We start from the raw sequence: 18,962 nt of genomic DNA on the forward strand, positions 1-18,962 counted from the left end.
CATTACTTCTAATGGTTTATATCAGTTTAGGGGATACTATAGTTCAGTGGTTCCCAACCTTCTCTGGCTCGTGACCCCATTTTAACATCACAAATTTCTGGCGAAAACAGACATTCAAAACTGAGACTTTTTTTTTTTTGCTAAAATTAATTTGTTTTGATCATGTAATAGTTTGCTATACTATGTTGCAAATAAACATTAATTTTAGAGGACATTTAGTCTATAAAATGTATATTATTATGGACAGAGGCAGTAAATCCAGGTGTAGATTACTGCACAAAGGGAGAATTGGATTTTCCTTGGTCAGGATCTGTCCAGTCAGTCCAGCTGTGATTTACAAGGAGGACAATTAATACTGAACAAACAAGAACTGAAACTATGAATTATGAAAGAGCTGCAGCATCTGAAACTGACCACAATGAACATTTGACACAGAAACAGAACCTGCAGTTTCAGTTTGTCTGTTATGGATTAGGATTGTCTCTGTCAACTCAACATAGATTTTTTTATTAAATTTTTTTTTTTTTCTTTTTAAATCAATTACTAGAAGTTTCAGGCGACCCCACGTGAATTCCAGGCGACCCCACGTGGAGTTGAAAAACTGTGCTATAAGGGGAAGTCACATCTTCATTGAAATATTTAAGTGTTAACACACCAATTTTCCTCAGATCAAACAGCCAAATTTAAGGGTTTTTTTGATGGAGAAGAAACTGTGCTCCAGTTGAATCAGTTAAAGCCCCTAAACACTGGCTTCATACAGCAACAGAATGTTTAAAACATGGTATTCATCACAGAAGAAAAAAAAAAAAAAACAACACGTACCATATTCTGAAGTTCCTCAACAAGTTCTGTTTTCTTCTTAAGCTCCTCAGACAGAGCTTCTAGTTTGTTCTAGAATAAAACCAGCAAATCATCAAGTAATGATGCAACTGTCATACTTTTGTGAGCTACATGGATATGATGACAGGAAAATAAATTAAGGTCCAATCCCAGTTCACCCCTTACCCCTCCCCTTAGGTACTACCCCTTTAAACACAGTTGGAAGGGTCAGGGGTTGAAACATTGGGTACGGTTACATGATGTTTTCTAAATCCGATTTATTTTTCCAGAAGAAATTAATTCGTAACTAAAGTACTTTCTCTTCTGTTTACATGGAAATGTTAAACCCGAATAAAGGTTTACATGAGAAACGTTTATTGGGTTCTGGCAGCCCTTATGTTAGCTTAGCTTAGCATAGTCACTGCATTTCCATGGTCACACATAGCCAGTTTTTTAAAGGTGATTTGTCATCGTTTGTAAGTGATTTTGTGAAATCCGATTCTCTCCAATTATTTCTTTAGATCTGCGACTTACTGCACTCTTACAATCATGGGACTGTTGTGTTGACAGAAGTTGGAAAATCTTTTTGTTGGAAGGGATGCATGCGCTAAATTAGCTTTGCTTTACTGTTTTAGCTTTGCATTAGTTCCAGGAAGAATTTAGACCAAAATTAAAAGGGGATTAAACCAGTGACTTTAATCAGGTTTAAATTTAATCCCAACTTTTCTTTTTCAAAAATCTCCATTTCAAGGGTCAAACAGCCCTCTGCCTTAGCCCCTCCCCTCCGTCTAATTGAGAATCAGGACAACACTACCCTTTCATGTGTACGTGCTAGGGATGTAACAATTACCGGTGTAACGATAAACCGTGGTAAAATCACAGACAGTTGGTATTACCGTTTAAATTCTAATTCTCATAACTGTGTTTGATTACCGCAGTTTTAGGGGAAAAAAACTCCTATGTAAAGATCTGCTTTTATGTCAAATGTTTGAGTATAGTTTTAATTTGTTACAATTTTGATTTTCTATACCTAATATTTGGAACAAATATTCACTTTTAAAGTCTGTGAAAAGGTTGTTAACCATCTGTGTGTTATTTAAGCAATAAATTATATACATTTTTCGAATGGATTTTATATTTTTTGTGTTTTCTGTCCTTTTATGTTTTTATAATAGGTTAAAGTGAAAAAACAATAGACAGATGAAATAAATGAAGTTGTGCTGAAAAAACAGATCCCAAACATGGGTATAGTAAACATTTGTTTATATAGTATATAAAGGCAAAATCAAAAGGACTGAAAAACGGACAAAACAGGCTCAGACCACTAAGGGTTAATATTTGAATGTTTCTGCAACAGTAGGGACATTGTGACTATTATTATATTTCATTATTATTTTTTTCTAAATACAACTTGGTTAAATTATTTCAGTGTGTGTATTAGTACTTTTTGAACATTCTGAGCACAATTTCAATACTACCGCAATAATAATAACCGTGATAATTTTGGTCACAATAACTGTGATGTAAAATTTTCATATGGTTACATCCCTTGTACACACAAAATGGAGGGTTAGTGCTAAGGGATGAACTGGGATTCAGCCCAAGTCTTCGTTCACATACAGACAAAAGGGTTATTGGGGTATTTGTGCGTTACCACTTTTTTTTAGAACAGGTGGGTCAAATTCATTTCAGTTCAGTTCCACATTCAGCTAAATTTGATCTGAAATGGGCCGGACCAGTAAAATAATCACATAATATATAAATAATGTCAACTCCAAAATTTTCTCTATGTTTTAGAGTGAAAAAAGTCAAATTAAACAATGAAAATGTTTACATCTACAAACTATCCTTTCAAACAATGTGAATAACATGAACAAACTGAAAAAATAAGTGTAATTTTAACAATATTCTGCTTCAGTTTAACATTTTCACATGTTCATTATAACTTACAGATCACTACAAACACACAAAACATTTAATAACAGGCAGAATATTGTTAAAATTGTGCTTGCTTTTCTTAAAACATTTCAGGTTCATATTTGTTTAGGTTATTCACATTTTTTGTGAAATTATACTTTGTTTTCGTGTAAATATATGCACATATTTACATTTACAAAGAGAGAAATTTGGATTTGTGAATATTTATAGATTATTATGATAGTATTTTACTGGTTTGACCCACTTGAGATTGAACTGGTCTGACTGTGGAACCTGAACTAAAATGATTGTGAATATCTTTAGTGTAATTTTTACATTTCACAAATTCATCCCAAGGGCCAGACTGGACCCTTTGGCGAGCCGGATTTGGCCCCCAGGCCAGGTGTTTGACACCTGTGCTTTAGAAGTTTTCCAAAGGTTTTGGGTTCCCCTCCACTCAGAACACATTTTTACTCATGTTTCTGCATCATGTTGTTGACTTTCATTAAACATAAACATAAACATCCAGAATAAGGCTTATGCGGAATTCAGCAGTACAAGGATGGTTCTGTACGTCCTCTTACCTGAAGCTCCACACATTTAATTTCCGATGATTCACCGGCCTTTTTCAAATTGGAGATTTCCTCTTGCAACTCGGCCTGAAAGATAACAAAACTCTATGGAAAAGGCCAAATCCAGTGGCTGTTCAGTGAACTGTGAATGTGTTCTGCCACTGTGTGACTGGTGTTGTGTCAGTACAGTCACCTCCTGGTCTTTCCTGAACTCCTCCTCCAGCTTCTTGAACTCCTCCGTCTCCTTCTGCTCCACCAGCTCCTGTGACATCACTGCCTTCTCCTTCTCCAGTCTTTGAATCTGCTCCATGAACATCCCCACCTCCTGCTTCAGGTAGTCCCGCTCAGCAACGATCGCATCCTGGACATAAATGATATCATCACCATCCTACAGCAGTACTGGTTGAAATGACTCTAGGACAGTGACAGTGTGTTTGACATACTGGTCAAATTAAGCTCAATGCTTTCAAATACTTCTGCTTTTATTAGTGGAACTATATTTAATGGATTTGACTTCTGAAAAGGAAGATTCAGTGTTCTATATACAGTATAACTATAGTTTTTATCACTGATTATTTCACATTGTTTGTTTTTTTGCACTCTCTTTATGCATGTACACTATTTCTTGCACTTTTTTCTGTTTCTGCCTTAACCGTTGAATTTCTACGGTGGCCCAGAGGTGCAACAGCCCAAAAAATGATCCACTATATAAGAAAAAAAGAGAGAAAGGCCAAAAAATTATCCACTATAAGAAAAAAAGACAACAGCCCAAAAAATTATCCACTATAAGAAAAAAAAAAGACAACAGCCCAAAAAATTATCCACTATAAGAAAAAAAAAAAAAGAGAACAGCTCAAAAACTTATCCACTATATAGTTTTTAAAATACTTTAAGTGCACCAACCTCCACTTCCGATGGGTTAATCCCGTAGCATTAGCCACATTAGCTGAAGGCCTTAAAAATTTTCAGCCTATGCTTTTAATTTTTTGTGGTGGCCTTAATTTTAAAGCAAGAGACCTTTAGGGTAAACAGCACCCCCTTAACTCAGAAAATACATCGACACAATGCCAGAAAGATGTGCTGCTGTGATTGTTGCCAAGTGGGGTGGGGGTGGGGGGGGGGCACTAAATATTAGAGGAAAATCTAAAAGAAAGGACTGGACTGATAAATTTGTAGGTGAAATATTCTCAGTACCTTTTCCTTTACCTTTGGCAATGGCAAAAAAGTGAAATTCAGGCTCTGGGGAACAAATAAACCACCAGTTTCTTAAGATTTGACAAGCGTTCTGATATTTTTGCACACCACTGTACAACAAAGCCTAATTAACTTTATAAGATAGAATTATTACCTTCTCTGAAGATAGTCTCTCACACAACTGGACGCTTTCTGCAAATTCTCTTGTCATCTGAAAAGTAAAAAAAAAAAAAAAAAAAAAAAAAAAATTCTGCTGTTGGTACTACAACAACGAAGAAGCATACACAAAAACAAAACACAGTGAAGCCACAGGCATCAGTCCGACACCTTCTAGAACAGGGCTCTCAAACATGCATCCCGGGGGCCAAATGCATCCCGTGGGATGAATTTGCCATGTGCAAAAAATTCCCCAGTCAAGGCTGTGGAACTCATTTTAGTTCCGGTTCCACATCCAGACCAATCTGATCTACGTATAGTCAAATAATAACAGCAGAAGAACCGACAAAAAAGAATGACTGCAGATTTACTACTGGGTTTGGTGGGAAAAAAACAATATTACATTATGCCTATAAATAATGACAACTTCAAATTTTTGTCTTTGTTTTACTGCAAAAAATAACATTAAATTATGAAAATATTTACATTTACAAACTATCCTGTAACCGTAAAATGTGAATAACTTGAACATATATGAACAACCTGAAATGTCTAAAAAAAAAAAAAAAATTAAGCCCAATTTTAACAATTTTCTGCCTGTTACTAAGTGTTTAGTGTCTTTGTAGATTTGATCCATAATGCACAAAATGAATGAATAAACGATAAGTTGAGGCATAATATTGTTAAAATTGCACTTATTTTTCTTAAGAAATGTCAGTTTTTCAGGTTATTCACATCTTTTTTGTTTGGATAGTTTATAAAAGTATTTTCATAATTTAATGGGGGGTTTTTTGTACTAAAACAAAGACAAACAATATGGAGTTGTCATTATTTATAGGTTATTATGCTAATATTTTACTGGTCTGGCCCACTGCAGATCAAATTGGGCTGAATGTGGAACCTGAAAGAACATGAGTTTGAGTCCCCTGTTCTAGAAGGAGAGGATTTGTCATTAAGGGCAGGAGTGAAACCACATGAAACCCATCCAACCTGGTCGGAGTCTGTCTTCTGTGTGTGTCCCTGCTCCTCCAGCCGTCTCTCCAGGTCTGCCACTCTGAACTCCAACATCTCCACCTTTTCCATGGCCTCCTGCTTGTGCTGAGCTTCTGTTCGGAGCTGCACATCCAACTCTGCGCTCCTCTGTTCGGCCGCTTGGCTTTTTTCCACTGCCTCCTGTTTGTGCTGAGCCTCTTCCTGCAGCTGAAGCTCCAGCTCAGACACTCGACCGTTCAGTGACTCCACTGCTGCCATGGCCTCCTCTTTCTGACGACTCTCCACTTCCACCTGAAGCTCCAGACTGGACACTCTTCCAGACAGTTCACGGATCCGGTCTGGGGATACGAAATCTTTGGGACTGTTTAGTAAAAAACACAAAAAAAAAAAATAAATAAATAAATTACTGGATGTACCAATAACCGTTGACAATAGCAACATGTTCTAAATTTGGTCCACATTAAATAATAAGGTAAAATTAGTTAATTCAGCGCGGTAATTATGCGGATATTTGATTAGACATAGAAACAATCTTAATACTCTAGGGCAGGGGTGTCAAACTCATTTTAGTTCAGGTTCCACATTAAGCCAAATTTGATCAGCAGTGGGCCGAACCAGTGAAATAACATAATAATATCTAAATAATGTCAACTCCAAACTTTCCTCTGTTTTAGAGAGAAAAAAAGTCAAATTAAACGATAAAAATGTTTATATCTACTAACTATCCTTTAAAATGATGTGAATAACATGAACAAACTGAAATTTCTTTACATCGTTTGCATATACAAACTTACAGATTAGATTGTGTTTTTTGTCCTTTTATGTTTTTATAGTAGGTTAAAGTGAAAAAAATAATGGGCAGATGATATAGATGAAGTTGTGCTGAAAAAACAGATCCCAAACATGGGTATAGTAAACATTTATTTATATTGTATATAAAGGCCAAATCAAAAGGACTGAAAAACGGACAAAATAGACTCAGACCACTAAGGGTTAATATTGGAATGTTTCTGCAACAGAAGGGACATTGTGACTATTATTTTATTCTGCTTTTTAAAATACAACTTGGTTAAATAATTTCAGTGTGTGTATCAGTACTTTTTGAACATTTTGAGCACAATTTCAATACTACCGGGATAATAATGATAACCGTGATAGTTTTGGTCACAATAACCGTGATATGAAATTTTCATATCTTTGCATCCCTATTACAGATCAGTGTGAGCACAGTGGATCTACAAATACACAAAACATTTAATAACAGACAGAATATTGGTAAAATTGCACTTCAGACATTTCAAAATGTTCATATTTGTTCAGGTTATTCGCATTTTTGTGAAATGGTAGTTTGTTTTAGTGTAAATACAGTAAAATGACATGAAAATGTTTTTTATTTGTATTTAAAAAGAGAAAAATGTGGAGTTGTGAGTATTTATAGGTTATTATGATAGTATTTTACTGACCCGACCCACTTTAGATTGAATTGGTCTGCATGTGGAACCTGAACTAAAATGATTAATATCTTAAGTGTAATTTTTGCATTTTACAGATTCATCCCAGGGGCCAGATTGGACCCTCTGGTGGGCTGGATTTGGCCCCCGGGCCGCATGTTTGACACCTGTGCTCTAGTGTGAAGTCCAAAGTAACCAGAAAAGGATGCAATCACTTCATCTGTGTTGTATCTGTGCCCTAATGCCTCGAAATGCTTTGACGGCAGGTTAAAATATTGTTCACACTAGTTTAGCTCTGACATCATAGGAGCAGCTGCTACAGATCATAAGACATTAAGCACTAATTAAAGTTATTCCATCTACAGCACAGGTGTCAAACATACGTAAGGGCCCGATCCGGCCCGTGGGATGAATTTTTGAAATTCAAAATTTACACTGAAGGTATGAACAATTAGTAGAGTTAAAGTCTTTCCAGTCCAGGTTCCACATACAGATCAATATGATCTAAAGTGGATATGACAAGTTAGATACCATTATAATAACCTATAAACAATGACAAGTCCAAATTTTTCTCTTTGTGTAAAAAGTAAAATTCCAAATTAATGTTGGCATTTACAAACTATCCTTTCACAAAAATTTGAATAAGCTGAACAAATATGAACAACCTGAAAGGTCTTATGAAAAGTGAAATTGTACCAATATTCTGCCTGTTTTTAAATGTTTTGTGTATTTGTAGATCTACTGTGATCTGTACGTTGTAATGAACATGTGTAAATGATAAAAAACTGAGGCAGAATATTGTGAAAACTGCACTTATTTTTCTTAAGAAATTTCAGGTTGGTCATGTTATTCACATTTTTAAGGAAACTTTTTAGATGTAAACACTGTCATGATGTAATTTTACTTTTTTCACTGTTCTTCTTTTACTGGTCCGGCCCACTTCAGATCATACTGGGCTGAATGTGGAAGCTGAACTAAAATGAGTTGGACAGCTGTGCTCTACAGAATTGTAACCAATGCCAAATCTTCACCTGTCTCCAAAGCTTCGAACAGTTACAGATGCCTGGCTGACGTCCATGTCATCTGACGGCTCCTCTGGGATCTCCCAGTGAGGGTAAAAGTCTTCATCCTCTGTTAAAAAACATTGTTTACATATATTAATGGGTCCACATCACTATAAGAGGCCTTTCAGACCTCAAAATGGGAATGCCACTTAACTTTATGTTCAATGTGTTTTGTCAACTGTTAGAAATGCATGTTGATCAAGCTCCCACATTAAAAAAATAAAATAAAAAAATTTGCAAGAAGACTAGGAAGTATGTCCACCTATGAAGATAATTTTGTGTCTTTATTATGCATCAAATGGAAAAAAAGGCAAACAAAAAAACAAGATTGAAAACAAAAGTGGGTGGGAGGACCAGGCACACTGTCAATCTGAAGCAGGCTACCAATAGAAATCCACCCTTCTTTTTATTTATTTATTTATTTTAATTTTTTATTTATTTTTATTATTATTTTTTTTAAAATATCTACCTCTTCTGCTTGTGTAGATCCTGCCCATCATGTTCAGTTGAACTTACAAGAAAAAATGTTTGCTTTGCAAAAGATTTTGACACACAAAACTTTCCTACTTGCAAACGATTTTGACCTGGAAGCAAGTACAACTTAAACTTAGAAGCAGAACTTTTTGATTTGCAAAAGATTTAGATGTAAAACCTTTTGACTTGCAAACAAAACTTTTAAAATGAAAAAACATTTTGGCCTGCAAGCAGAAGTTTCAGATTTGAAATGAAAGAAATGAGAACACAACTGATTTTGTTCAGCTTGATTTTGTTTTCAAATCTTGATTATTTGTTTCAAAACTATATTTCTTGTTTGCCTTTTTTCCCCTTTGCTTGCATAATAAAGACACAAAATTATCTTCATATCCTCCCTGTCATCGACAAATATATGTAAATATCAGTGACAGGGTGGAGAGTTTTGGCTAAAGTTAACATTTAATGACCACATGTTGGGCCTTGAGTTGGTAAAGTAGGTCATCTGTGGAATGTCCAAAAAAATAGATTTAGAATTTCTGAAAAGTGTTATGTTAAATTATACTTAGTGGTGACAGGGTGGACATGTTAAGCTTGACCATATCCAAGTATAAACTCAAAATGAAAATTTTGAAATGTAAATGTACACTGAACAAAAATATAAACGCACCACTTTTGTTTTTGCTCCCATTTTTCATGAGCTGAACTCAACAATCTAAAACTTTTTCTGTGTACACAAAAGGCCTATTTCTCTCAAATTTTGTTCATAAATTTGTCTAAATCTGTGTTAGTGAGCATTTCTCCTTTGTCCTTTGCTGAGATAATCCCTCCTCCTCACAGCTGTGGCATATCAAGATGCTGATTAGACAGCAGGATTATTGCACAGGTGTGACTTAGGCTGGCCACAATAAAAGGCCACTCTAAAATGTGCACTTTTACTATATTGGCTGGTCCAGGGGGTCAGAAAACCAGTCAGTATTTGGTGTGACCACCATTTTCCTCACACAGTCTTCTTCATGAATTCTCTGAAACAGCTTTGGAGATGGCTGATGGTAGAGAAATGAACATTCAGTTCACAGGCAGAAGCTCTGGTGGAGATTCCTGAAGTCAGCATGACTACTGCATATTCCCTCAAAACTTGTGACATCTGTGGTATTGTGCTGTGTGATAAAAGTGCACATTTTAGAGTGGTCTTTTATTGTGGCCAGCCTAAGGCCCACCTGTGCAATAATCCTGCTGTCTAATCTGCCACAGCTGTGAGGAGGATGGATTATCTCAGCAAAGGAGAAGTGTTCACTAACACAAATTTAGACAGATTTGTGAACAATATTTGAGAGAAATAAGCCTTGTGTGTACACAGAAAAAGTTTTAGATCTTTGAGTTCAGCTCATGAAAAATGGGAGCAAAAACAAGTGTTGCATTTATATTTTTGTTCAGTGTAAATACTAAATGCTCTCATAGACTATGTTTCCACCTCCAATGAAGACACTCAATATGATATGATCAGTGATGTCACCAACCACATTATTAAAGGGAGGACTGCCCCAAAGTAACAGGGTGGACAGCCATTTCAAGGACACATGTAGAATATTAATTATTATGAAAATAAATATAAATGATCAATATGACTTGTTTTATATTTTAAAAAAAGTTGATTATAATGACAATATTTAAAAAGCATTTACTTTTTTTTTTTCTCCTTTGAACACTTATCAAACTCACTAAAGTTAGAGGGGCAGTGTGAGGGACATGTACAAATCAGGTACATCCCTCAAAGAAAACCGGATAAAATAATAAAATCACATCTGAAGAGGTTTAAATTGTACCGATATGTGTCTAAGTGTTTGTCCATTTATAATAAAACCCCAGAATTTCATTATTTTACAACATGTTCAGGATGACAGATTCTGCTGGAGGACACTAAAGGCACGACATAGTCATACTGACCCCAACGTAGACTGAGAATGGTCGTCTTTGTGCATATTGTGCATATATTTGTGCTCTTTGTTCCTTCTTACCTTCAGCCAACTCCAACAAACAGGAGCGGTCAGCTTTCCGTTTCTGAGTGGACGACTCTGCGAAGCTGAGGTCAGACGATCCGCCGGGGCAGGTGGATTCAGGGGTGAGCCTCAGCATCTTCCCTCCCCATGTGACCCTGCGTTTAGGCATCTGAACAGAGGATGACAGATGAGTCACAACAACACTCTGACGTCAACGCTAAAAGCTCCGCTGCGTCAACTTTACCCTTTTGACGGGAACCAGATTTGAGCTGGTGACAAGCAGTTTGGTCAGGTTTTTGATCCTGTCCTCCTGTTCCCTCTGCAGCTGGTCCTTCTCCTGCAGAAGCTGAGACAGAACCTCCTTCTCTGTGGCTGTGGTCTGTGTGACTGAAGACACCTGCAGCAGGAGGAAGGGGGTCCAACACAGGTCAGTGCTGGGGCTGCACACTTACACAGTCGCAGAAAAAATTATTAGACCACCCCTTGTTTTCTTCAGTTTCTTGTTCATTTTAATGCCTGGTTCAACTAAAGGTCTATTAGTTTGAACACATATAATGATACCAACAAAAACAGCTTATAGTAGTTTAACTTCAGAGCTGATATCTGTCCAATTTAACATGTTTTCTTGATAAAAACCAAAATTACTTCAGTTCGTCCATCAGTATCTATGTCATTGTACTGACAAAAACAGTGCTTTTAGACATTCCATGTTTTCTTTTCTGTTTGTTTTAGTCACATCACACACACACAGGAGTTAGGACTGGATTACAGAACCATTGTTTTTGATGACTTTTAATGGTCTGATAATTTTTCCCTGCAAATGTACTGGGGGGGGGGGCTGAAAAGTTCATAGCCTGACTAAGACAGAGTTATTGCACAGCAATGAAACCTGACATACATTAAATTCAACCTCTCCTGATACTAACTGCATGGTTTACTTCCAGATAAATCCACACTGGATAAATAATTTAGGACTTTGAAAAGTAGTACACAGACCTTTCATGAAAATCCTTGCTTTTCACCCCTCCCTCGTTCTCCCTCCCCCTCTTGAATTCCTCTTCCCAGTTTTGCACAGTTGATAAAGTTGGAGCATCATCCCCTATAGACACCATGTCAGCATGAATATATGTTCTTGGGGGCTAACCCCTGTTTCTGCAGACATTTGATAAGACCACAGTGCCACGGATGGTTCACCAAATGTCTCTGGTACTACTTTTCAAAGTCCTAAATTATTTATCCAATGTGGGTTTATCTGGAAGGAAACCATGCAGTTAGTATCAGGAGAGGTTGAATTTAATGGTGTCAAGTTTCACTGCTGTGGAAGAACTCCTTAGTCAGGCTATGAATTATGAATTTTTCAGCCCCCCCCCCCATCTGCTAAACATGAAACATTACTGAAGAAGAAATGCCCACGTGCCTCATGAAGTCGTCGCTTCAGGTCCACAATCTCATTGCGATATCTTTTGAGTAGAGCCCCATCGTCTGACACCTCTGTAACGTGAGGGTCATTCTTCATTTTCTTTGCGGTGCTGGCAAACTAACAAAAGAAAAAGAGAAGGTGTTAAACAGACATCCTTTTAACCCTATAAGCGCCCGAGTTTTTTTATTTTATTTTTTTTTAAAATATTCAATCTTGATATCAATATTTCAAAAAGCTGTCCGTTTCATTCAGTTATGCTACTTGTCGCAATATTACAAATTTGGCACTTAAAGGGTTAAATACACATTTAATTTTCACATATAAAATAGTTTTTGGGTGGTGGGAGGAGAGAAACTGAACATGACCATCAAAGAGGCAAGGCTACAGTGTTTCATTTCACAAATTGTTATCCTCCTCATAGCATGATCGTCTAAGTCACACTTTTGGCCAAACAATGATATCTGCGTAATTTAACTCTTTGAACTCTGCTGCTTCATTTCATGCAGACGTCACAATTTGACCAAAAATATGACTTAGGCAAATATACTACGAGGCTAACGAAATATTATGCATGTCCTCCAGAGTTGTGGGGGTGCTGTAACTGATCCCAGTGACCAACGAGAACACTTGAACGTCAGGCACCAGTTTATCAAAAGAAACAGAATGTGCCTGCACTTGAATACCCTCAGCCTTCAGTTCACGCCAAAGTTTTTGCAAATACGGACAACAAACTGATGACAATATCCTGCTGCGAGGGCGGAGGGTAATAACATACAAATACTAACAGGCAATCTGATGAGCAGACTGACCAATCAACCTGTTCATTAGGGCTGTAAAAAAATATCAGTTCTGCAATATATTGCAATATTTCATTTCACAATACTGTATCAATACTAAAAAGTACTGTATCGATATTTTTAGATATTTATTCAAATGCAGATGTTGTGGAGGTTCATTTTTGTTTTTCTTTTTTGTTTATATTTCATTTATTATTCTTTAACACTCTTTTATTAAATAATGTTCATTCCTTTGTTGGGATTGTACAAAAATACTGTTCTGATACTAGTTCTGAACTAATAGAATCTGAACATTTGAACAGGATCTGAAACTGGAATGTCTGTAAAACAGAATTTCAGTTTGAACACAGTTTAAGTTTTGTGATATAGCATTAGATCCTGTTTGGATCAAATAAAAATGTGTTTAGTATTTGTGCAGATTTCTGGTGTAATTAATTTCTTCAAGGAAATAATCATTTAAAAAAAAAAAGAGACAAACAAAAAATTGCCCTTTTAACAGTATTGAGATATATCGTATCATGATCCTAGTATTGTGATTTGTATCGTATCGCCAGATTCTTGCCGATACACAGCCCTAGTGTTAAGTGCGTGTCCTCAGATGGAAGAATATGGACACTCCTCCTCACACAGAAAGCCCCCCACCCCGACTGATGAAACAGATTGTTTTTTCAGAGCTGAAGATCTACTTAGCAACCTGGGCTGCTAGTTTTTTGTTTGTTTTTTCATGGAAGAAAAAAAATTGCTATATTCTCTGTTACAGGGGTGTCCAATCCTGGTCCTCCAGATCTACTATCCTGCATGTTTCAGATGGATCCCTCTTCCAACACACCTGATTCAAATGATAAGCCTCTCATCCAGCTCTGCAGAGGACTGATTATGACTGTCAGGTGGAATGAAAGAGGGAAATGTCTGAAACATGCAGGATAGTGGCTTTGGAGGACCAGGATTGGACACCCCTGGTCTAAAACATGCAGGATAGTGGCTCTGGAGGACCAGGATTGGACACCCCTGGTCTAAAACATGCAGGATAGTGGCTCTGGAGGACCAGGATTGGGCACCCCTGGTCTAAAACATGCAGGATAGTGGCTCTGGAGGACCAGGATTGGCACCCCTGGTCTAAAACATGCAGGATAGTGGCTCTGGAGGACCAGGATTGGACACCCCTGGTCTAAAACATGCAGGATAGTGGCTCTGGAGGACCAGGATTGGACACCCCTGGTCTAAAACATGCAGGATAGTGGCTCTGGAGGACCAGGATTGGACACCCCTGGTCTAAAACATGCAGGATAGTGGCTCTGGAGGACCAGGATTGGACACCCCTGGTCTGAAACATGCAGGATAGTGGCTCTGGAGGACCAGGATTGGGCACCCCTGCTCTATTAAACGCTTCATAGTGCAGTTTTTACCCTCCGCCCTCACCGCAGGTATTATCAATTCGTCGTCTATCCGTCCGTGCAAAAACGTTGGTGCGGACTAAAGGCAGAGGGTTTTCAGGTGCAGGTACGTTCTGTTCTTTATATATTGAGACATTTTTGGGGCCAAGTAAACCCAAACCAATCTAATCTAGTCCTTTGTTACATTCATGATCAGATGTACTTTTTTATATTCTTTGTACTCCTGATGAGAGAATTAGCCTCAGAAACAGGAATGAAATAGTAAAAATATGTCACATATTATTATTACCATTATTATGTGATATATTAGTTTCATTCATTTTATTTTAACAGAATTAAAACCATTTACCACTTACTCACAGGCAGCACCAATAACTACCCAGGCTAACTGTAACAGTCCTGTGCATTAGGGTGGTTCACAAAATAAACTTTTGCCAAATTTTGCCAGATCGCTTTTTGCCTTGTTCCTATTGATTAGAAGCATCTGTACCAAAAATGGACTCAATTGCTGCACATTTAGGGATGGCACACTTTTTCACGTCTGTTTCGTCTACATAATGTATTGGCACGTGGCTTCCCTGGCAACACATGATTTGGACTTGATCCAGAGTTTGCATCTATAACCGGATAAAAGCATTGCAGATGCCACACTGAAAAGCATTGGACGACATTTGTGGAATCTGTCAGAAGAACTCGTCGCCCTGGCATTTTTTGATGCTCGCATTGATGCTGAAGAAAAGGAGGCAATGCTGAGAAATCTTGAAAGACGCTCAAAAGACTTGATGCCAAGTCTTTCTTCCACAAGAACAGTCCAACTATATCTGTAGCCTCGTCACTCACCGCTCAATCCACTTCTTTGAAGTTCTTAGTGAAGGCCAAATGAACAGCACAAGTGACCCTGAGGATGTGAGCTCCATTCTCACAGATGAAAATGTGCCACAAAAAGTCTATTCCTTGAAGGTCATCAGTGGCAGTGCAGACAAAGGCACTGCTCTTATTAAACACTGTCAACAATCTGTGCCAAATGAAAACCAAAAGCAATTTTTGCTGCACGTTGTGCAAGGACACAGATAAAGAATCAAAGAGAACAAAGCCATCATACATGGAATATAGTGTTTGAACTGTTCTAATGTTGGAGCACATGCAGCATAAGTACTGGGAGACTGGGAGAGATTATTAATGAACATATTTATCTTTGTATTGTTCAAGTTATGTTTCTACAAAAGTCATGCATTCTTATGTAGAACAATAAAAATTGTGAAAAAGTGTGCCACCCTTTATTGGCGTCCTATTGGCTCAATTTTTGGTACAGACGTTCACAATGGCAATAGGAACAAGGCAAAATACGATCTGGCATAATTTAGAAAACTTTTACGTATACCATCATATTGTGAACCACCCTACAGCGCATACATGTGCCTGTTGGACCGACCTGCAGAGTGCTCAGAGTCTCATCCAGTGCAGCAGCAGTGATCGTACAGATGATCACTGTTTTTGCATTCCCACCAAGAGAGTTTTGCAGGATGCGGGTCAGCTTGCTGTCTCTGTAGTTTGTGAAACCCCTGAACAAACAGAATGACGTGTGAGGATATCCAAAAGTCAAACATGACTACTCAGGAATATCTGAAATGGTCTGTGTCACAGTGCAGATTAGATCCAGATCCAGTAAAAGTCAGTGTGGTCGTTGTTTACTCACTTCTGGCTTTCGTCAGTCAGTTTCTTGATCACTTGGCCCAGTGTGAACAGACTGCGATTGATATTGCAACCTTCTTTGAAACGTGTACCTACCAGAGCCCAGAAAAACAGATACTCACTCACTACTGTAACATAAAAATATAAATGGGTTCATTCTGAAGGACTATAAGACTTTAACCCTCACCTTCTGCTCCTGTCTGACTCGCTCTTTCAGATCCAGCCAAGTCAACTAAATTCTGGAATAAATGAAAAATGCTGGTGATAAGGGATGAACAATAACATGTACAGTGAAAACAAAAAGGCAGAGGAAGTTTCTTACCAGATGGGACACAATAATGGCTCCGTCTGCAGTTTCACTGTCGCTCCTCTCTCTGCTCTCCAGAATCTGAAGACAGACAAAACTCATGACCCAACCAAGGTTATAACTGTTTTGGATTTTTCATTATAGTTTAGTTTTATTTAGTTTTGACTTTTTTTTCTCCAATTCAGTTTGTTTTAATTCGTTTTTAGAGCAGGTTTGCTAGTTTTTATTAGTTTTCATTTTTTTCTAAATGCTTAGTTTTAGTTTAGTTTTTTTTTAACTCTTTAAGTGCCAGACAGTTAAGGGGCTAATAAGCCTTAAAAGTGCCACAGAATTTGGCCGTTTTTCAGTATTCCGCGTCGTTTTTATAATATTTGAAGAATCCTGCAGAAAACCGCTCAGTAACATCCGATCGATTGCTGATTAGATTTAAAACGCACCAGACGCAGCCGATTCATTATTGATCGTAATTTGCATAATTTATAATAATAATGATAATAATCTTTATTTATATAGCACTTTTCATACATTAAAAACTGTAGCACAAAGTGCTTTACATATCAGTTTAAAAATCAGTACCGCCCCCCACCCACACCCACCCACACACACACACACACACACACACACACATATACATGCAAACCCACAAGCTCACACATACTTAAGAAGACTGACTGAGCACGGGTAGACCAGAACAAAAATGTACAAGTAAAAGTAAAACATCAATTTAGGAGGCGCTGTCTCAGGGAGCCTTCTGCACCAGGATGCAGCCGCCGACCCCGGCGACCAGGCACCGGCAACACAGCCCCGCATCCCAACTAGTGGGAGAGGGCCAACTGGGACCCCCACCCACCAGAAAGGAGCGGACCCCAGTGAGAGAAGGCGCCACAGCCCCCGGAGTCCACAGCCGCCCCCCGGCATGGAGGGCTCCCTCTGATGAAACACCGGAGAATAAGAAACATTAAAAAGATATAAAAATATTATTCGGTCGCGTGACCTCAAATTCCCGTCTGCTTGGTCTCAAAAGGGGGACACAGAAAGAACGTCATCGAAATGTGAGAAAGAAATGGGGGTGGATGGTTTGTTTGTACACAAATGTGGCGTGTTCTCCAAAGCCGATCTGATCGGCCCGTGGCACTTTACAGGTTGTTTTCGTAAAGCCGATTTAATCGGCCCATGGCACTGAAAGAGTTAATCTTTTCTCTTCTTCTCTGTCGTCGTATTCAAATAAATCCCAGACAGGACTCTGCTGCTTTCTCCCAACTTTAGTCTCCATGTTTCCAGGTAGAGTGGGGACCAGAAGACGACTGGAAACCACAAGTGACGGACCGTCAAGTGTCGTATGGTGCTGCTAGAGAAAATTGCTAGAGCGAAATAAATCACTTTCGCATCAATCCAACGTTGACAAAGACGAAAACGAAGGGAATTTTATCCATAATTTTTAGGCGTTTTAGTTAGTTTTGTAAACACACAAAAGAGTTTCAGTTAGTAATCATTTTTTTCTTTTAATTCTATTTTTTATTTATCTTAGTTAACAAAAACGTTTTTACAATTCTAGTTTTCATCATTTCATTAACGATAATAACCTTGGAAATAACTTCCTTCAAACATCCCTCCCATCACTGTGGGATAAGCATTCTTACCATTCGGAAGATGGTGTGTGAGCGGCTGCTGCGCTGGTTCATTTTCGTTTTTCCATAATGACGATTCTCTACAACAGCAGGGACACGTCAGTCGTTAAACACAGTTTGCGGTGTTGAGAGTGTGTAGTTTTTTACTGATCAGCAGTGAGAAGCTCATATCGTACTTTCCCCTTTCCTGATCCAAGCCAAGGCCTGTGCAGGAGAAGTCACCAGTTCTTCAGTCAGGTCAGCCACGTAGATGTTTTTCTAAACACAGAAGCAACACGACACATAAATGATCACAGAAACCTAGAGCACACATATGTGGTTTTGCACCTAGACTTTGAGCGACCATTCATCAGGTGGAGATCTATAAGAGAGTAAGAATTCTCCAGAGGCACAAAAAAATAAACACAAGCAAGTAATAAGCAAGTCAGCCTTTTTCTTTTTTAAATAGCTGATGACACATTTATTAATGCACTCTAATTAATTAGATATTTAGGGAGCAGATTACAGACTGAATAGTTAATACATTCAGAACGAAAAAGAGCTCAAACCAGTCGAACCCTCCATTCAAACCTTCTACGCATACTTACATTGATGGTCTCTCGAACCTCCAGGGGTTTTCTCTTCCAACTGTCCACAAGCAGATCAGTCACAGTCTCATTGTAGATTTCCATGTAAGACACCCGAAGGAGGAACTCCTTCTTGGGACACTAAGGGCAAAGTAAAAAAAAAAAAAAAAAAAACATCAGTACAACAGAAACAGGCATGCCACATTAGCCTTTCCTCTCTTACTTTGATAAAACATCTATAGAAAACAGAATAGAACAGCTGTAACACTAGTATTTAAGTGAATGTGGACCAGTGTGGGTGGGGGAGGTACTACTTTTTTTTGTTTTTGTTTGTTGTAAGGATGTAACGATTACCGGTATAACGATAAATGGCAGTAAAATTGCAGGCGGTTAGTATTACCGTTTGAATTCTAATTATCATGATAATCATGTTTGATTACCGCGCTTTTAGAGGAAAAAAAACCCTATGTAAAGATCTGCTTTTATGTCAAATATTTGAGTATAGTTTTAATTTATTACAA

At 37.9% G+C, this 18,962-nt stretch overlaps 1 protein-coding gene across 1 annotated transcript in view; it reads right to left on the minus strand.

Annotated features, from left to right (window-relative positions):
- The window catches only part of LOC115415531 (centromere-associated protein E), a 98,322-nt gene that overhangs the window by 73,858 nt on the left and 5,502 nt on the right, over positions 1-18,962 (minus strand). Inside the window, 16 exon segments of the mRNA XM_030129120.1 lie at positions 823-891; positions 3,321-3,395; positions 3,502-3,669; positions 4,657-4,713; positions 5,649-6,012; positions 8,134-8,233; positions 10,656-10,806; positions 10,882-11,034; positions 12,055-12,174; positions 15,681-15,810; positions 15,945-16,032; positions 16,128-16,179; positions 16,263-16,328; positions 17,888-17,955; positions 18,052-18,133; positions 18,463-18,582. Coding sequence (XP_029984980.1) covers positions 823-891; positions 3,321-3,395; positions 3,502-3,669; positions 4,657-4,713; positions 5,649-6,012; positions 8,134-8,233; positions 10,656-10,806; positions 10,882-11,034; positions 12,055-12,174; positions 15,681-15,810; positions 15,945-16,032; positions 16,128-16,179; positions 16,263-16,328; positions 17,888-17,955; positions 18,052-18,133; positions 18,463-18,582 — 1,863 coding nt within the window.

This window comes from Sphaeramia orbicularis, chromosome 24 (genome assembly GCF_902148855.1).
Source record: "Sphaeramia orbicularis chromosome 24, fSphaOr1.1, whole genome shotgun sequence".
In the NCBI taxonomy this organism is placed as follows: domain Eukaryota; kingdom Metazoa; phylum Chordata; class Actinopteri; order Kurtiformes; family Apogonidae; genus Sphaeramia; species Sphaeramia orbicularis.